The sequence below is a fragment of the Lontra canadensis genome, unplaced genomic scaffold (genome assembly GCF_010015895.1).
Source record: "Lontra canadensis isolate GAN:19392208 unplaced genomic scaffold, GSC_riverotter_1.0 scaffold220, whole genome shotgun sequence".
In the NCBI taxonomy this organism is placed as follows: Eukaryota; Metazoa; Chordata; class Mammalia; order Carnivora; family Mustelidae; genus Lontra; species Lontra canadensis.
In genome coordinates, this window is record NW_022631214.1 from 438,181 (window position 1) to 458,694 (window position 20,514).

Here is a 20,514-nt window from a genome sequence, read left to right on the forward strand (position 1 = left end):
CACAGGTAACCTCCGGCGACGAAAGTAAGGTCGTGCAGGACACGAGACGCCACAGGCGTTAAAGGCCCCAAAAAGCTACGGAGTGCACACGCGCAGCAGGAGGGATACACACACGTCAGCCCCGCGGGGGGACCGGGGCTGCCACGTGCACCTGCCGTGGAACACACACACACACAGGGCTGTGCCTGTGAACCCCGGGCAGCCACCGAAGCAGGGCGGGGTTCGCCCTCCGGCCTTAGCTTTGCCATCTGACTTCCCCGGCTGCCTCCAAGTGGATCCTGTGTTGCCTCTCCTCGGCAAGGGCTCCACTGACGGCGTGTTCAGGGTCCCCCGGCCCTCAGCTGCTGTGTGTCCCCGACAGGGCTCGAGGCCGCCTGCGCCCACCCCTTCCGCCCCTGCATGGCTCGGGCCCACGTACTTGGTGGCTTCTTGCTGCAGCTCTTCGATCTGCTTCTTGAGCACCGCATTGGCCTCCGTAAGCGCTACCGTCTGCTCTTTATCAAACTGCAAAGACTTCCGAAAAAGGGGAGAAAAGACAAAGTGAGCAGAGCAAAGCCCTCCCCTGCAGCCTGCTTCCCAGGACCAGACTCTCGTGGCTCAGGGTTGCTGGTCCGTGGCCACCGTCAAGCACAAGGCTCTGAAGGACCCTGACAGAGGTTTGCGCTGTCTGTAAGCGCTCACGTTAGAGCTGTCCAGAGCGCTGCGGGGAATGCCCAGGTCAGCCTCTGCCTGCGGCTCCGCCCGCAGCCCCCGAGGGACCAGCCCTCCCCGAGCCCCCCAGGGCCCCTCCCAGCGCCTGCTGGAGTGAACTATCAATGGCTGACGGCCTCCAGCCCGGTGCTGTCTCCAGTGAGGAACCTGCCTGTCTGCCGGTCCTTCTAGGATGGGAACTCCAGGAGGGACTTGTTCCAGGCTGTCCTGCCCTCTACCCTGCATGACAGACCCCAAGGCACATCTGGCCGAACCCTGAAGTCAAACGTGTCCCACCTGCAAGTGCACCTCCATCTCGTCGCGCTCCCTCTGTGCCGACTGGAGATGCCCTTCGAGGTCGGCCATCTGCTGGTGGACATGGGACATCTCCTTCTGCAAGCGCACGTGTTCCACCTCCACGGACTTCTTCTCCCCTTGAAGCTTAATTAACTCCTGCCTCAGCTCCTTCAGCTCCGAGTCAAGCCTCTTCTTCGTGGCCTTCAGCTCACTGATGAGCTGGTCTTTGGAGGTGGCGTCCCGCCGATAGGCCTCCACCATCACCTGCCCGACAAGACAGAGCTGACGCGCAGCCTCCTTCAGCGGAAGGGCTCGCTGCTGGTGCACGGCATGCCACGTCTCGCACTACGGACAACGCATTTCACCAGCTCCAGGACACAGTTAGCTGAGGCACAGCGTCACCTCAGCATCTAAGCACGTCTGGGAGATGCGCAGAGTCACCTGGCGGCCTCCCCTTCCCTGGGGCCCGGGCGACTGCTCCCGCTCAGCCACACGGCCACGCTTCCGCTGGGTCCTCCCCCTGCTGGCGTCCCAGCAACAAACTCCAGAACCACATCTAACTGTCCCTCGGGTCGGCCTTCCTCAAAACACCGGTGCGAGCCACACTCGGCATTCCTTCCTCCAACAGCCGCACTGGCTCCGCTCCCATGCGACGTGAGCCCCCACCCTCCGCACGGGCCAGGACCTACTGCAGCGCTAGAGCAGGGTGTCGTATCTGCGAGACGCGCTAACGGGAAAGTCAGTCTTTGTCGTAGCCCAGCTCACGCCCTCTGAGAGGACAGAGGACCAAGATCCACACCACAGATGCCGACCCTACTCTGAAGCCGTCCCTGACTGGAGACCGTAGAACGGGAGGGGTGAGAGAGCAGCTAAAAACAAGCCTGCGGGTCTAACATTGCTTCCCACTTGACCAGTTTTGTTCTGGAGAAATGATTAAACCACACGGCACTTTTTGTCACACACTTGCTGTGCGTAAGGAAAACCAACATGTTTTTACCTTTTGTTGAAGAAACTGCTCCTTTATCTTCTGTGTCTGCTTCTTCAGGGTGGCGGCCTCCTGCTGTAAGTGCTCCACCTGCAAAGGACAAGCGCGCGGCCATCACTGAGGCCGCTCTGCTCCCAGGGAGGCCGGCGCCCGCTCCCGCCTGTCTCAGTCCACAGTGAACCCACCAGCGAGCAGACAGCAACACAGGCAAGACTCCAGTGTGACAGTGTCCCAAACCCCATGTCTCCGCAATTTTCAGGGGTCAGAGCTAGGATCCCTCTTACTGAGCTGACAGAGCAAATTCAGCCTCAACCTGAAGGTCCCCGCAATCCCCCAAACTACGCCCCCACTGCTTCTCGACATGCCTTCACGTCTTGTCTGAGAAGTGACAGTCCCAGGGCAGTGCTGGCAGAGGAAACACAGGCTCCCTGGACTTTACATCCCAGAGGGAAACCCGCCACCAATCTCCTCATCCTCGATGCTCAAGGAGGGCGACCTAAAGGCGAACTGTTCCTGCTGCGATACCGCTGCCCGCATCGCTGCACCTTCCTCGTGCTGTTGTTGTTTTTTTTTTTTAAAGATTTTATCAACCTATTTGACAGACACAGACCACAAGTTGGCAGAGAGGCAGGCAGAGAGAGAGAGGAGGAAGCAGGCTCCCTGCTGAGCAGAGAGCCCGATGCGGGGCTCAATCCCAGGACCCTGGGATCATGATCTGAGCTGAAGGCAGAGGCTTAACCCACTGAGCCACCCAGGCGCCCCCCTCGTGCTGTTTGTTAACGTTCGCCTACGTCAGGTCACGTCACGCTGTTAGCGTTAACAGCTTCCAGGAGTGGCGTGCTAGCGCATGTGCATATGTGCCTGGACCCTTCACGTCTCCCGCCCTCACCCGCGGACACACGACCACCGTGCCACACGTCCAGGGGGTTCCACTATGGGCAGGCAGCAGAGAAAATCCAAACCCTCCATGCAACTTTATCCATGTCTGAGTTCCACATCATCTGTGGACAGAAACTGAGGTTTCTTGGTGGATTTCTTTTTCTTTCTCTCTCTTTTTTACAATTTTACTTATTTATTTGACAGAGAGAGAGAGAAATCACAAGCAGGCAGAGAGGCAGGCAGAGAGACAGGGGGAAACAGGCTCCCCGCCGAGCAGAGAGTCTGAGGTGGGGCTCGATCCCAGGACCCTGGGATCATGACTTGAGCTGAAGGCCGAGGCTTAACCTACTGAGCCACCCAGGTGCCCCTCTTTCTTTCTTTCTACAATTTATTTAAGACTTGTTTAAGAGCAAGAGACAGAGAGAGAGCACGTGCGCTTGAAATCTGGGGTGGGTGGGGGGACACGCAGACTCCATGCTGAGTGTGGAGCTCGGTGAGGGGCTCAATCCCATGACCCTGAGATCAGGACCGGAGCCAAAGTCAAGAGTGACTTAACCGACTGAGCCCCTCGGGTGCCCTTCGGCAGATTACTTTCACCGCACCGAACACGACGCGGTTTCACAGCCCTCAGCACCTACATCCCCAGCAGCTAGAGGGAAGCACACGGCCAGCTGGTATGGGTCCCCCCGCCACCCGAGCCCTGGGCCCTGCGCTAGAAGCCTTCTTCCATGTTTATGAAACAAGGTGCTCCGACAAAGGAGCCAGCCGCCAGCACCGGCCCTCCCATGTAACCGCAACTCATCACAGAATGGCAGCAAAGCGCATTACCTGGCTGGACTTCACGGCCAACTCTTGCCTCAACTGCTCTAAAACCTGGGATGTCTCCTCGGTGCCCTCCTCCAAGCGCTTGGCTCCTCTGTCCAGTTCCTCCCTGCCACTCCTGGCCGCCTGCAGAGCCACCTCTAAGACAATCTTCTCATTTTGCAGGAAGCGGATGGTGTCGTCCCTGGAGGCGGCCTCCCCCTGTAGCTCCTCCAGCCGGGCGTGCAGCTCATCGTAGCGCATCTGCAGGTCGCCGAGGGACTGCTCCCGGGCCTGCAACGTCTCCTGTGTCGCGGTGAGCTGCCTCAGCAGGTCGAGGTGCTCCTGCTGTAACACCGCAAGCTGCTGGTCTCGTTGCTGCAAAGTCAGATTCACCTGGAAAATAGGAACTCGATTCACAAGGACTGCCCTGCAACAAAAACCCCGCCCCTGCTCCGAGAGTGTGTTCAGGGTGCTTTGGGGTCAGTGTTCCGTATGGAAAGTTCTGGGGAGGAAGAACACCGGAGTCAACCACCCGGCCAGGTGTGCAGCAACAGCCGGACTGCTGAGGAGACATGGTAACGGATTCAACAGACACTGGCCCCAATGCGGGCAGTGAGGCCAGCCAGGCGAGGACGGGCCGTGTGCAGCACCGGGGCAGCCACGCGAGGCACGGTGGGCGCTTGCCTGCTCCAACCGCTGCTCCAGGGACGCCGCTGAGGCCGCCACCTTCTGCAGCTGCTCCTTCTCGTCCTCGAACTCCTCCAGCCTCCGCTGCAGGTCCTCCTCCACCATCGTCTTTGCCTCCTGAATCTGCACGAAGGCAGCTTCCTGGTCCAACATGTCGGCCTGAGCACAGAAAACAGTGTTTTTAAAAAAGAAAAACACTATCAGGATAACCCGACAACCACAGCAGACTGAGTGTAAAAACCTCATTCACATCACTGTCCTGTCCTCGACCCGCACACTGAGGAGCCAAGGGGCACAGAGGCCCAAGGCTGGTGACCTCCTGCTGCCCAAGAGAGAAGCCGCCTCACCCACTTCCTGGCCCACAATTCCCTCTGCTGACGCCCGGGCCAGCCGGGTCAAAGTGAGCAGAAGACCAGCTTGAAGAAATGGGATAAAAGGGGCGCCTGGGTGGCTCAGTGGGTTAAAGCCTCTGCCTTCAGCTTGGATCATGATCCCGGGGTCCTGGGATCGAGCCCCGCATCGGGCTCTCTGTTCAGCGGGGAGCCGGCTTCCCCCCGCCCGCTGCCTGCCTCTCTGCCTACTTGTGATCTCTTGTCTATTAAGTAAATAAATAAAATCTTTAAATAAAATACATCTCCTCGGGGCACCTGGGTGGCTCAGTGCGTTAAAGCCTCTGCCTTCAGCTCAGGTCATGATCCCAGGGTTCTGGGATCGAGCCCCACATAGGGCTCTCTGCTCAGCAGGAAGCCTGCTTCCCTTTCCCTTTGCCTGCCTCTCTGCCTACTGTGATCTCTGTCTGTCAAATAAATAAATAAAATCTTAAAAAAAAAAAAACAACCAGAAATGGGTAAAGTGATGAGCGACCCCTCCCTGCCTCTAAGGCGAGGACAGGCTGTAGAGCATCCCTGTGTTGGAGAAGGGATACTAGGAACTTTTTTTTTTTTTTTTAAGATTTTATTTATTTGACAGAGAGAACAAGGGAGAGAGGGAACACAAGGAGGAGAAATGGGAAAGGGAAAAGCAGGCTTCCTGCCTAGCAGGGAGCCCAATGTGGGGCTCGATCCCAGGACCATGGGATCATGACCTGAGCCACCCAGGCTCCCCTACTGGGAACACTCTTACTCAGTTGGTGAAACCACAGGAGGGCTGTGAGACAAACATCGCATTCCTTATGGTGTGATCATGTAGACAAGACCCAACACCTAGATGTATTTCTCAGGGAAAAGCATCAGTTTATAATTTAAAGTTCTTTCAGTTCTTTGGTGCTAAGCCCTTGTAGCAGATGCCTGCTGTGCCGCAATGATCCCCCATCACCCTCATCACCTGTGAGGACAAGGGTGTGTGCAGAGAGGTGGGAGACAGAGGAGGGGCCGCAGTCCCAGGACACCGTCTTTCCACATCCTTGGCACACAACTGCCAGGCCACACGCTGCCCAGATGCTGTGCACCGTTCCCGACAAGCCTGTCGAGTACGCGTTATCACCCTCATTTAATAGAACAAGGGAACAAGGCTCAGAGAAGGTAAGAAACCATATGGGGTCTCAGAGCTGAGGAGACCAGTCAAAGCCGCTGTGCCCACCACCCCGGGCATAATCTGTGGAGGCAGCCGGTCCTGTCCTAACTCAGGCGTGTGGCTGCGGGGGTTAAAGAGGACACAAGCAGAGAGCACAGACACAAGAAAATACTTGTTCCTATGAGGCCTTCTGAGATCCAACATGCTGAACTGTTTCCCCCACCTGCCAGCGGGCCCCAACCCCTGCCCAAGTGCAAGGCCCACATGGGAGAGCCGAAGACAAGTCAGCGCCAGCAGCTCAGATCAGAGAGACACAGGAGCTTCCCGTGAATGTGAGGGTCAGAGTCCCCAACCTGAAATCACTGCCACTTGTCCTAAAGGTCAGCTTAAAAGACACTGTAAATGTAAGCATACATAATGGAATGTAAGCATACATAATGTCAGTGTTCATGTACACGTGCTTGTCAACTTGAACCTTGACCACCGTGAAAACAAAGCCCCAATCCCAGACGAACACCAACAGGCTGAGGTCCCGGAACGCAGAGCCCTCACCTCGATGCCCTGCAGCTGGACAGCAATGCGCTCCTTCTCCTTGATGGACCTCTGCTGTGTTTCCGTCAGTTGCTGCGACAGGGATACGTTCTCAAGTTTCAGGTGCTCCAGGAGGCCTGCCTGGGTCATCTGTCCAACCTTCAAAGAAAAATTCCACAAGGTAGAAAGTGGCCAGATTTCACGCTCAAGTGCAGACTGGGCTATCCCTGAGGCCGGACAGGGAGGGTCCCTACCCAGCGATGGCCCTTGGGGGAAGCTGTTCCTCAGGACCCCACCACACAGGACTCACGGCCCACCCTCCTGTCACTCACCCTGACACCTGGACCACCTGGGCTGCTGTGCCTAAGAGGGGCAGGCCGACAGTCCTGAGGTCAGGGGTCAATTCCCCCAAGGCTATGCACTTTGTTGCAAGACCTACACGAACGTTCTCAGTGAAGGTATATGTGTCAGCCCAGGGCTGAGGGGCCTCATCTGGTTACAGGACAGCAGGGATTGGAATCTGCCCCCAAAATGACCTGACCAAGGGACGCCTGGTGGCTCAGTGGGTTAAAGCCTCTGCCTTTGGCTCAGGTCGTGATCCCAGGGTCCTGGGAGCGAGCCCTGCATTGGGCTCTCTGCTCTGTGGGGAGCCTGCTTCCCTCTCTCTCTGCCTACTTGTGATCTTCTCTGTCAACTAAATAAATAAAATCTTAAAAAAAAAAATGACCTAACCAACTAGGACCAGATACATCTCATGCCCTGCCCTCTCAGTGCCTGTCTGAGATACTGGCCAGGCTGACCCCTGGCTGTCACACAGTCAGGCCTCCCCTGACCCACCGTCTCTCACACAGAAGGTATCCAGCACAGCATGCCAGCCCCGAGAGGGGGCTCAGGAAAGAGAAGCCCTGAGGGAACACGGGTCTGTGACTGGATTTTCCCTCACATTACTTCCAGATCTAATGTGGACACTTCTTGACTTGTGAGATGAGGATGTGACCAGAAGTTGTGAATGCTGGGGTCTAACTGGAAGCTATTCAGAGCAGAGGAGGAGGCACCATTTGCTGGGACTGTGTTCTAAGGCAATGAAAGAGAAAAGACCACCCTGCTCTGTCCTGCCTCTTGAATGTGCCTGGCAACATTTCTATGTTAGCTGGGAAAGGAGGAAATGCCTTCACCTTCCTAATCAGGAATGCTGACCCTGCGTTCCCAAGGTATCTGAGAAAACGCAGTCTTGGCTCTTAGACTCCACTGCCTAGGGCCCTCCCTCCATTTCTGTCTTATGTCAAGATACATAAATGTAGCTTCTTTAAATATACCTTTAAATATGCATTTATGCCTTGTATAAATGACTGTCACTTCAAGCTTGCATTAACTTGCACAGTGATTTCCATGTATGTTGTAAGTAGAATAAATGCTTATCCATATGGTCCTTTGGCTTAAAATACATGGAACACAAATTTAAGGATATTTCTATGTCATGTATTCACAGACTTTAGATTTTGTGTGTGTTTTTTTAAGAGCATTTGGTGGAGTTAGTAATTTATATCTTCTACTTAATAAATAAGTGTTTTTTTGTTTTTGTTTTTTTTTTAAACATCTGTGCCAGGGTTTTTTTTTTTTTTTTAAGATTTTTATTTATTTATTTGACAGAGAGAAACCACAAGTAGGCAGAGCGTCAGGCAGAGAGACAGGGGGAAGCAGGCTCCCTGCTGAGCAGAGAGTCCGATGTGGGGCTTGATCCCAGGACCCTGAGATCACGACATGAGCCGCAGGCAGAGGCTCAACCCACTGAGCCACCCAGGCACCCCCTTAATAAATAAGTTTTAACTAACCTCTAATATTTTATCTGAAGAAAAGACAAAAGAAAGGGAGAGAGAAAAAAACCTGTAGCTGAATTCAAAAAGAGGCACCAAGGCACCATTCGTCATCCTCACGATCTAATCAGTCTAAAGCACCAAGATGTGGAGCAAAGTGCATCTCAGGCACTTGCCTGCCATCCCGAGCGCCTCTGAAGCACAGCGGGCCTAGAGGGAGAGGCCTCGAGGAAAAGGACCCAGTGTTACTCCATGGGCCTGGATGGTCACCCGCCCCCAACTCCTCATGCAGACTCTGAGGCTGACACGCCTGCACCCCCCACAAAACAGAGAGAAACATTCAGAGTATTCATGCGGGACAGACCTGGTGCCCAAGCAGCTGGAGCCAGTGAAACTCCAACCAGGAGGTGACACATGCTGTGCTCTGTGCGTGTCAGCAATGACCCAGGAGGGCAGTGACCAGGGCATAGGAGCTGGTGTGCGAGCCCTGAGACCCAGGCAGACACCAGGCTGAGCTGGATTCAAACAATGCCAGTCCCCCTCCTCTGGGGGGGACTCATCACAGCTTCAGTAACAGGAATTCTAGAGAGGGGACTTCAGAATTAAAAATGTGCAAGTAGAAGCTGAAAGACTCCTGGGATCGGAAGGTCATGGAGGGTGGCTGCCCCGCAGGACGGGGTGTAGGCTGCATGAGCGGGCAACAGAGTTCTCAAAAACGTATCCATAAGGACGCCTGGGTGGCTCAGTGGGTTAAGCCTCTGCCTTCGGCTCAGGTCATGATCTCAGGGTCCAGGGATCGAGCCCCGCATCGGGCTCTCTGCTCAGCGAGGAGCCTGCTTCCCCCTCTCTTTCTGCCTACTTGTGATCTCTGTGTCAAATAAATAAAATCTTAAAAAAACAAAACAAAAACAAAAAAACCCCAGAAAGACCAACCTGTTACATTAAAAAAAAAAATGTATCCATAAAATCTAAAAACAGGAAGACTTTTTAATTGAGGAAAAAGGCAACTGTTCCACACAAGACACATCAGGGGCCATACCTGGATGTGGGCCATCTCTCCCTGCAGTCTGACCCGGGCCTCCTGGGCCAGGGCGAGCTGCTGCTGGTACCACTCCCGGACATGCTGCAGAGAGGCGATCTCGGCCTGGGACGCCTTCAACTTGCTGCTCAGAGCCGCGCGCTCCCCTTGCACCTGCTGGAGCTGGCTCTGCAGGGCCGCCATCTGCTGTCGCAGGTCATGCACTGGAAGCAAGCAGAGCAGCTCAGGGCACCTGCTGCACACAGGAGAGCCTGCAGCTCGGCACGGAGACGCCGAGCAGAGCCAGGCGCTCGGCAGAGTGAGAAACACGGCTGACTCTCTCCATGTTGCCATCGTGGGTGCTAAACCGCGGCTCCCCGGGGGAAAATGGGTCAGCTGATCAATACACAACCTTGTTTCCTGTGTGTGTACGTTAAAGGCGCCTCATTCACTCTGGACTGTTGACTCACCGACACTGAACTCACAGCCAACAGCAACTAACTCAGGCCTGAACGAAGCTCACCTAACACACGTATCTTTTCCACGAAACACATCACAGACTCCTCGCACTAAGAGCACACAACAGTGTCTGGAGTTCATTTTAAATTGTAAAACCGCCCTAAACAGTATAAAGATGCAAAGGAGGTGATGCTAAACTGTACGAGGGCACCTGCTCAGCTGGGAGGGAGAGTGCTGGGTCGCTCGCACCTTGCACAGAGCGCTCCTGCTTTCGAGTGACCGAGCGCAGTACTGCTGTGGGGGGCTACAGCCAGATCTAAGTGAGCCGGGGGATTCACAATTAGGGATCCATGGACACTGAGGGTCAACTGTGTGTCCACAAAGCCACTGCAGGTGTTAGGACTCTGGTCTTCAAACAGCCTGATGGCACCTGCGTCAATAAACAGACTGGTATCTGCTGCTAATTCCACTAAAACCCAATGGTGTGCTGATATGACCAACTCTTAACACTGACAAGGGCGGGAGGGGAGGAAAGGAGGAGACGGGAAGTCACAATAACCCAAAGCACACTACAAACAAAACCGGTCAGATACTCGAAAATTAAAATTATACCCAATATTTAAGAAAACACTCACCATTCAAAAGACCATTCCCAGAACTTAACAAACAAACAAAAGTGAGAGTTTAAGAGGATCTACAATCCCTTATCAGACACCCCTGGGGCTGGATGCGTTTCAGAGATCAGAGCGGGGGCGTTGTGGAAAGGCAGCCCCGGTCCAGACCGCAGCAGCCACGCCCTCGGCTCCGTGTGTGTGAGTGCCTGCCGGCCAGCTCTGTTGCCCAGCGAGCTCCGGTCGGGGCAGGCCTCGCAAGCCAGACTTAAAAGTTCCCCTTCGCTGCATGTGCAGAAATATACAGAATTGCGTGCACTCAACCAAAACAGTATTTACTTTAGAGAAGTGTGCAGCCTGTACGTAAATCAGCAGGGCTACAACACCTCTCAGCGTACAGTGGAACACGTCAGTCCCCAGAGCAGAGGAGCGGAACCCCGCCCGCAGTCGGAGCACAGCTTGCGGGAACCCTCTTCGAGGGTTAAAGGGCAGAACCGCCGCAGGCCGGGCCGGGAGCGCTCACCTGTGCTGTCCTTACTGAGGATGTGTCTCTGCATCTCCTCCACTTTGGCTGTGAGTCTCTGGTACTGCTCCTCCGCCACCCGCAGGTCGCTGCTGGACGACGCCAGGCTGGCGTTCTTGGCTTCCAGCATGTTCTGCAGGTCGGTCATTGCTCGCTCCAGGTCCCAGCAAGACTGCTTCAGGGTGTCCACCTCTGAGCTGAGCGAGTCCTGCCGCTGCTGGCTGCTGTGGCTCTGCTCCACCTGCGCCTGCAGCCTTGTGCTCAGCGCGGCCAGCTGCGCCTGCAGCTCTGCCTTCTCTTTAAGTGCCTGCAAAGACCCCCAGCCGGAAACGGACTCTCAGGAAACGAGCCACTTCCACCCTGTGCAGCAAGAGGGCCGCCAGGATGAACGCGCGAGACACAGAGGGGAAAGCGCCGTGATTCCTAAGCTTTCGGCTGCTCCACCACCACGGCTCTCCCCAGAGAAGGCTGGTGCTTCAAACAGGCCGAAGGGGCGGGAGGGGCAACCGCGCAGCCTGCTCACTTTCGGCACAGGAGTGCCCCAACGACGCAGGCACCTGCTCGTCCGCAAGGGTGTTGGAAAACACAACTGTTCAGAAAACAAGCGCACCCGCGTGCACACGCGCACACACGAAGAAAGACGACCGGGAGTGCTGAGGGAGCCCACGACACCAAGCGCAACACGCCCAACACGCCCGCGGGGAAGACTGCCTCCCGCTGCACAAGAAGGGCTCTGAGGGGCTCCGGCCAGGGCCGCGGGGCACAAAGCACAGGAGGAGCCACAGGGATGCCGTGGGCAGGATGAAGCAAGAGGTAAGAGGGAAGGTGGGGCCTTGACAAGCCCTCGGCCCCAGGGCAGCACAGAACGTCCAAGAGACAAGGGAAGGGCACAGGCGCCATGTGCCATCGGCACCTCCTGCCGACCCGAAAATGAGTCTACCAGGGCACGGACAGGAATTCCAAAATGCAAAGACGGGCATACAAATGCGCATCAACACACACGAGAAGAAACCAACATCGGGAAGACAAATATCAAATTCAACAAACAGAAGAACAAACACCCAAGAAAATCGAGTTATCTGAGCAAAAACAGGAAGAATTTGGATTTTTACAGAAAAGCCACAAAGGACCCCACCCGTCACAATTCACACATCTGAAGAGCAAATCAGTATCCCAGGAGGAAAAGGAGGCACAGTACAGTAAAGGCAACAAGGCTTCCGACATCATTCGTGGGCTTGAGCGTGCAGGTGAAGCAGAAGTGCGCTGATGAGATGATATTCCAAAGACGGACGGACCGCCGGTCACGGGCCACCAAAATTCACCTTCATTCCCAGCACGCACCTCCCCCACCAACATGGGTCTACGTACAGAAGGGTCAGTCTGTGTCCCAGGCCCACGTCACGCAAAACACCACATCAGGCATGAGAGGCGCACCCTGCGCCCCATACTCAAGCACACCTGCAGCCACAACACCACCTCTGAGCCCGCGTGTGCCCCCTGCTCTCCACCCCGAACCTAGAGAGCCGGACGCGACTGAGCAGATTCACTGTCCATGGGGAAACTGAAAATTAAGAGACGGAAACAAAGAGAAAACAGCAAAATTCACATCGGGAAAAGCAGAAGCTGTAGCAAAGAGAATTAAAGGGACAAAGAGGACAGTTTCACCACGCCAGGGAAGTGAAATCCGCCACAGGACTGTTAGGTCAGGGTTCGGACAGGGATCCAGGGGAAACTGAGGCACGCAGCTGGAGGGGAAACGAGGGCACTTCTCGCTGAGGCTGACAAAGCACGCAGACAAAGGGAGAGGACACAGAAGCCCTGGGTGCCGCTGTGAGACGTGTGCACAACCGCACATAACCGCTGGGCGTCGCATACCCCTCCCAGAGCCGCGGCACACCAGCCCGCCCAGCGCGCCCGTTACCTGACTGGCCTCTGCAGACAGCGCCTCCAGCTGCCCTTCGAGCCTCATCTTATCTTTAAGGGCCTGCAGCATGGCGTCGTGGGTCTCGGTGGCAGAGCTCTCCAGGGACACGCTGCGGGTCGAGGGCACGGAGCATCAGGAGCCTGACGTCGCAGGGCTCCTCACACCACTCCTCTTCCCCCATGTTTTTTTCAGTAAGTTACAAGATCTGAGTGAAGCACTAGAGCCCTTACGAATGCTACCAATACACACCCCCGTGGAGCTGGAACGCCCCCACTGAAACGGCAGCCCAGGGAGGCCCCGGGCAGTCTCAGAGACACATCTGCACAAACGCTGGAAAACACCATATCTTAATAACGGAAAAGCTACTGCCCTACTCCGTCTCTTACAAGGCAACAGAGCTGCGTGGAAGTGAAATGGGGAAGACGAGGCACGTAACCAGGAGGGCAGAACAGCGCTGTCCGGCAGCTCCAGCAGCGGAGGGGCGGTCTGCAGGCGGCACCCACCTGCTGGAGATGCTGTCTGTCCGACTCCGCGTCTCCCCATTGACCTCCTGTCCCCGGTCTTGGTGCTCGGCAGCTGCGGCCTGGAGGACATCCGTGATGGAGGGGAACTGGCCCAGCGCACCAGCGGCCATCTCTTGGCCATTGACCACATAGGAGTCTTCTCGAGTGCCCACAGTGGTCACCAGAAGCCCGCACGTACCGCGGGTAGAGACGCTGCTGTGGGAGGAGCTGTCGCTCTCGTTCCCGTCGGCCTCAGACGTGTTGTCACCCGTCAGGGACGCGTTCTCCAGGTGGTCCTCGGCCTCAGGACACAAACTAACCTCCGACACCACGGATGCCACACTGCTGCGGTTCTGCTTCAGAGAGCCCCCGGCACAGTCCGCAGCAGGCGCGTCTCCACCAGAACTCCCGGATCCTGCGTCTTCTGTTTTGTAATCAGCCAGAGACCTAATTTTGCTTGACTTGGAACTTTTCTTCCCCTTGGGATGTGTCAGGAGCCCTAAGCTGCCCACCTTTGGGCCTCGAGGGACACTGGTGCGCAGGAAGGAATACTCCTTCGTCAGGGCCACAGCACTGGCCCGGGGCAAGGCCTCTGGGTTCAGCATGAGTTCCGGGTCGAGTGTGCTGGACAGTCTCGTTCTAGCCGCAGGCTGACTGGACTGAGAAAGAAAAGTATAGAGACGATGTTGAAAAGCGACAAGGCGTGTTCGAATTCTGCCGGCCAGGAAGGCTGCACCAAGCACGCTCCCTGTGCAAACCCTCAGCACACCAGCTCCGCACCCAGTCGCAGGTCCCGGCACACACCTCTCATAACTGTAACTTGGTATCGTCTTAAAATTTCCGCCAGACCAAGTCCCTCCCCATGACCCTGCTATTATGAGACTGTTCTAACAATCCTCCTGCACTCACTTTTCTCAACAGACCCGAAATGTTCAAGTTGTTATTACTATTTTTTAAAGATTTTGCTTATTCAGTTGTCAGAGAGACAGAGGAAGAGGGAGGGAGGGCAAGCAGGCACACGAAAGCAGGGGGAGTGGCAGGCACAGGGAGAAGCAGGCTCCCCACTGAGCAGGGAGCCCGATGTGGGACTCGATCCCAGGGCCCTGGGATCATGACCTGAGCGCAAAACAGACAATTGACCTACTGAACCACCCAGGCATCCCTCAAGTTATTATTATTTTTTAAGTAAGATTCATGCCCTGTGTGGAGCCCAAACAGGGCTCAAACTCATGACTCTGAGATCATGACTTGAGCTGAGATCAAGAGTCAGATGCTCGAGTGCCTGCCTGGGTTGAGCCATTGCCTTCAGCTCAGGTCATGATCTCAGGGTCCTGGGATCGAGTCCTGCATCAGGCTCTCTGCTCAGCAGGGAGCCTGCTTCCCTCTCTCTCTCTCTCTCTCTGCCTGCCTCTCTGCCTACTTGTGATCTCTCTTTGTCAAATAAATAAATAAAATCTTAAAAAAAAAAGAGTTAGATGCTCAACCAACTGAGCCACCAGGCACCCCGAAAATGTTCCAAGTTACAAAAAGCCCTGCTGGGATGTCTGGGGGGGCTCAGTCATTAAGCATCTGCCTTCAGCGCAGGTCATGATCCCCAGGTCCTGGGATCAAGTCCTGCATTGGGCTCCCTGCTCAGTGGGGGGGTCTGCTTCTTCCTCTCCCTCTGCCCCATTCCAGCTCATGCTCTCTCTTGCTCACTCTCTCTCGCAAATAACTAAATAAAATCTTAAAAAAAAAACAACCCTGCTGAGTGACAACCACCTTAGATTTATAATTACTTAGGGATAACAAGCTGCTTCCATTTATTCATACCAGCTTGCACATTTCTCAACAAAGGAAGATATGTAGGATTCATCTAAATTCTGAACTATTTTTTTTTAGAGATTTTATGTATTTATTTGTCAGAGACAGAAGGAGCACAAGCAGGGGGGCAGCAGGCAGAGGGAGAGGGAGAAGTGGACTCCCCGCTGAGCAGGGAGCCTGACGTGGGGCTCAACCCCAGGACCCCGAGATCATGACCCGAGCCGAAGGCAGACTCTTAACTGACTGAGCCACCCAGGCGCCCCAATTCTAAACCACTCCTATTGCCATTTTAACTTAATTCTTAGATACTTTATTATTTTATTGTTAAAACTATTATCTTTTCCCACTAATTTTATAACTAGTCATGTTAGCATAACTATTAATTTTTCATATTTGTGTCTTAAACTGACAATTTTCTGAATCATTAATTTAGTAATTTTAGAATAGCTCTGTCAAAATAAACTCTAATTTTTTCAGCTGATCCTCTAGTTTTCCAAGGCATTACTAAGACCTACAAATAGTAACATTTTTTCCTCTTTTTCAGTATTTGTATCTCCCACTTCTTTTTCTTATATTTATTATGTAAACTACAACTTCCCAAAGGGCCTTGAGAGGAGACGGAGGTTGACAGCAGACATTGTTCCTTGTTGCTATTTCATAAAGATTTTATTTATTTAAGAGAGACAGAGCATGTGTGAGCAAGAGGAGGGGAGAGCGGGTAGAGGGAGGGGAAGAAAGAATCTCCAGCTCACTCTGCACTGAGTGTGAAGCCCGATGTGGAGCTCAACCTCACCACCCGGAGATCCCAACCTGAGCTGAAACCAGGACTTGGACACTTAACTGAATGAGCCACCCCAGGCGCCACCTCCAGATGCCTTTTCAAAATGACTTTCTCTTACAGAGAAACAGCCAATCCGATGCTTATGCCACAAAGTCTGTGCAATCACGACAGGCAAGGGGACAAGGTGGAGAAAGGGAAACATCTCAAAATGATACTCGGATGTGACGGGAAGAATAAATGAGCAAAAAGAGCTGGAAAAGGGTCAGGGTGCAGGGCAATGGATATGCTGGCCAGTCCCGATACTAACGCAGCCTGTAAAGCCACAGTAATCAGATCCACTGAGAACTGAAAAGTGTGAGACAGGCGGATGGCACCAAATGCAGCCCAGAAATCCGTCGACGTGCAGCGGGGTTTGCCGAAGTTCGAGGAGCCGCGCGACAAGGCGGCACTGGAACTGCTGAGGGAGAGAGCAATGTGAGAGCCACGCCGCTGCCCACGCAGGGGTGAGTCCCCGCCTCCTGCCTGCATCCAGCACGTATTAAAGAAACACATTTAAAGGTACTTTTTAGGAGTGCTTGGGTGGCTCAGATGGTTAAGTGCCTGCCTTAGGCCCAGGTCATGATCCCAGGGCTGTGGGATCGAGCCCCACATCGGGCTCCCTGCTTGGTGGGGAGCGTGCTTCTCCCTCTCCTTCTACTGCTCCCCCTGCTGTGGTCTCTCGCTCTCTCTGTCAAATAAATAAATAAAATATTAAATAAATAAATAATAAAAATATTTTTTATACTACCTTATACTTTTTTAATAAGAAGAAAACACTGGTGAACTAACTTATATTCCTCCAATGGGAAGATCCTTTTGAAATATGACATAAGCCCTGAAAAAAGTAACAGCAAAGATAGAAAATTTTCACTACAAATATTTAAAAGAGATGTGCAATGAAAAATACACCAGGGGAAGTAGTTAAAAGATATGTCAAAAGGAAAAAAATTTGCAATAAAGATGAGAAAGGAGTAATTTCCTGTATATAGCACCTACGTTCACAAAAAGAGAACGAACAGAAAAATAAGCAAAGACTGACAGACACACAAACACAGGGCGTCTGGATGGCTCCATCAGCTGAGCGTCCAGCTTGTGGTTTCGACTCAGATCATGATCTCAGGGTCGTGGGATCCAGCACCGCTCCAGGCTGCGGGCTCGGCGCAGACGCTGCCAGAGAGTCTCTCTCTCTCCCTCTCCCCATCCGCACTAAAATAAATGAATAAATCTTCAAAAAAAAAAAAGACAAAAACCACTAACACATAAAAAGCACAAACTGCTAGGAGACACTTGTTCTCACCTGTCAGAGAACAAAATCCAATCTTTGTTACTTTAATGCTCACAAGCATGCCACACTAGCAGTCCCATTACTGCCGGCTGGAGTATAAACCAGTCCAGCCCATCCAGACTGCAGAATATCAAGCTAACAAACACATAAAACCTTTACCCAATAATCTGACATTCAAGGCTTTGTCCACAAAAGTATACCAAGGCACAAAACATTCACTGCAGCACTGTTTGCAATTTCAAAAATTTAGAAACAACCAGGGACGCCTGGGTGGCTCAGTGAGTTAAGTGTCCGCCTTCAGCTTGGGTCATGATCCCGGGGTCCCGGGATGAAGTCCCGCATCGGGCTCCCTGCTCCGCAGGGAGTCTGCTTCTCCCTCTCTCTGTGGCCCGCTTTCCCGCTCCTGCACACACTCTCTGTCTCTCACAGATAAATCTGTTTAAAAAATACAAACATGGGCACCTGGGTGGCTCAGTGGGTTAAAGCCCCTGCCTTCGGCTCAGGTCATGATCCCGGGGTCCCGGGATGAAGTCCCGCATCGGGCTCCCTGCTCAGCGGGGAGACTGCTTCCCACCCCCCTCTCTCTCTGCCTGCCTCTCTGCCTGCTTATGATCTCTGTCAAACAAATAAATAAATAAATAAAATATTTTTTAAAAATTAATAAATAAAATAAAATAAAAATAAAAAATACAAAAACTAAGAAACAACCAAAATGTTGATCAGAGGAGGTTCTAATGAAATGCTGGTACACATGCTGCTGTGAGGGTGACTGCGCTCAGGACACGGTGAGGGGCGCAGGTGGCGTGAAGACTCAACCCTGCCAAGGCGTAACGATGTTCCCAAAGGCTGTCAACAGGACAGAACTCTTACCGACTGTGGCATGTGAATATGGTGTCTGAGCTACGTTCCCAGGTAAGGGAAATATTCCTAAAGAAATACCCTTCTGCTCCTAGTTTAGTAGTTTCTGCTTGTTTTGCATATTTTGACTTTTATCGAACAACTACCTTTTCAGCGCCTATTGGGATGGTCCTAAGCCCCTTCACATGGACCTACCACCACCATGAGTTCTGGCAGATTCTCCCATTCTGAACTCGCCTGTCCTCAGGAAAACCTCCCTCGGCAGTCCCGCACTTGTCCACGTGCCGGCAGGGGTGCTGACTGGTCACGTGCCGCCTGAGAGCACAGCAGTGGGGAGCGCAGCTCGGCCTGCGGACGGCGGGCTCAGACCCCCACGCAGCCCGCCATTCTGCCCTGAGCGTCAGTGACACCCCTCCTCGCAGGGCTGAGGAGGACTAAAGGAGGGAGACTGTGGTCTGTGCCTAGGACAGCGCCCCTGCACGCGGCACTCTGCCTCCGCTGGCCCTGCCCTGAGGCTCCCTGGAGCAGGCCAGGGGGTGGTCCTCACAACAGCATTTTGCCTCCTGCCTGCCTTCTTCAGGGCAGGAGAAGCTGAGCACACAGGGACTGACAGTCGGTCAGGACAGCATGTGACAAACGCAACGCCCATTTCCATTACTTGAAGAGACGTTATCTTACTGAAGAAACTATCTTCCATTGAAGATCTTACTTACTGAAGGAAATACCTTCCATTTCAACTATTAGTTATGTGTGTGTATTATATTATTTTTAAAGATGGGAAATGATGCTAAATTTCACATTTGTAATCTTACACTGAACTCCTGAAACATTAATTGCCCAATGTTGGACGAGCCAGGCAGGCGTCCGGGAGGCAGAGTGAGGACAGGCACCTGGCGGCAGGGTGCAGAGGCCTGGCCCACAGACACCGGTCCTCATGCCGACTCTCCCCTTCAGCACTGAGTGACCGCTGACAAGCTCCTTACCTATCTGAGCCTCAGGCTCCTCTTCTGTAGGGAACCGGACACAAGGCCTGGCACAAAATGATCACTCGCCGCTATCCCTGGGACTTCTGCTGGGCCAGCTGGACCAACCCTGAAAGCCCCTGACCAGGCAGGAGAGCCCCGTGGCGGCTCCTTCAGCTCCCTCACGTTGGCTTTGGAGCAATGACACCCATAAAGTCACAGCCCCCTCCTGGGAACACAAAGAGCCTAGCGGGGTCATGCCACCACTAAATCACTCATTGAAAGCATGTTTAAATATTTTAACTTTGAATCCCTTTAATTGGAAATTCTCAAGTACAGAAAAGTTAAAGTATGAAACGAACACCCAAACCCATTTGCCTAGAGTCACTTGATACGATTTTAAAAGACTGCTTTCGGGGCGCCAGGGTGGCTCAGTGGGTTAAAGCCTCTGCCTTCGGCTCAGGTCATGATCCCAGAGTCCTGGGATCGAGCCCCACATCGGGCTCTCTGCTTAGCGGGGAGCCTGCTTTCCCCTCTCTCTGCCTACTTGTGATCTGTCAAATAAACAAATAAAATCTTTAAAAAATAAAATTAAAAACTAAAAATTAAAAAATAAAAATATAAAAAATAAAAGAATAAAAGACTGCTTTCATTAGCACGCCAACAGAAGTTTCATTACCTGAACAGAACTGATTTTAGCACCTAGTCATCAAATCCACATGACATGACACAGACTCTAACACTGGACAGACCACCGGTCAGCAGACACCGCACGTGAAATAGCTGAAACCTAGAACTGACTGCTCCTTTCAAAGGGGGAGAAAAATCACACCCAAGAGCTTGCAGTCTCTGCTTTTCAAATGGCAGATACAGGAATCAAACATGCTTGATCCCAGGGAAGGCAGGAGCCCCAGAGGATGGGAAATGCAGAGAGGAAGGGTCCTGCCAGAGAAGCACAAGCAGCCATCCCAGCACAGAGAAGCCACGGATAGGCCCTAGAAACCATGGCGAATTTCCGTTGTCCGCACAGCAGCCGCCCATCAGCTCGCTGGAGACGGGGGACTCACTCTTTCCTGCTGGCGTTTCACCCTGTACTGTTTGAGCTGTTCTTCCAGCCGCTTCCGAGCCTGAAGTCGGACCTGCTCCTCCTTCTCCAGGGGCAGGGAAGCCTCTGTTGAACCTACAGTGAGGAAATGACCATTTATTTTTATTTTTTTAAAAGGTTTTATTTATGTATTTGACAGAGAGAGATCACAAGCAGGCAGAGAGGCAGGCAGAGAGAGAGAGAGGGGGAAGCAGGCTCCCCGCTGAGCAGAGAGCCTGATGTGGGACTCGATCCCAAGACCCTGGGACCAAGACCTGAGCCGAAGGCAGAGGCTTTAACCCACTGAGCCACCCAGGCGCCCCAGGAAATGACCATTTAAAAATTCATAAAGCAGCAGGGCACAGAGGACAAAGCAGAACAGCGGCTTGGCTCTTCTGCGTTCAATTACCAAATAACTATGATTTCGCTTCAAACGATGCCTCGCCTTTTAGGTTGAAAGAGCTG

The 20,514-nt window shown here is 53.4% G+C and overlaps 1 protein-coding gene across 1 annotated transcript in view; it reads right to left on the bottom strand.

Moving 5' to 3' along the window:
• The window catches only part of GOLGA3 (golgin A3), a 43,950-nt gene that overhangs the window by 12,108 nt on the left and 11,328 nt on the right, over positions 1 to 20,514 (bottom strand). Inside the window, exons 4-14 of the mRNA XM_032849191.1 lie at positions 20,033 to 20,145; positions 13,238 to 13,896; positions 12,732 to 12,843; positions 10,811 to 11,117; positions 9,239 to 9,441; positions 6,407 to 6,544; positions 4,340 to 4,501; positions 3,680 to 4,048; positions 1,985 to 2,062; positions 988 to 1,251; positions 419 to 513 (exon numbers count right to left, since the gene is read on the bottom strand). Coding sequence (XP_032705082.1) covers positions 419 to 513; positions 988 to 1,251; positions 1,985 to 2,062; positions 3,680 to 4,048; positions 4,340 to 4,501; positions 6,407 to 6,544; positions 9,239 to 9,441; positions 10,811 to 11,117; positions 12,732 to 12,843; positions 13,238 to 13,896; positions 20,033 to 20,145 — 2,500 coding nt within the window. The remainder of the gene's footprint in view (positions 1 to 418; positions 514 to 987; positions 1,252 to 1,984; positions 2,063 to 3,679; positions 4,049 to 4,339; positions 4,502 to 6,406; positions 6,545 to 9,238; positions 9,442 to 10,810; positions 11,118 to 12,731; positions 12,844 to 13,237; positions 13,897 to 20,032; positions 20,146 to 20,514) is intronic.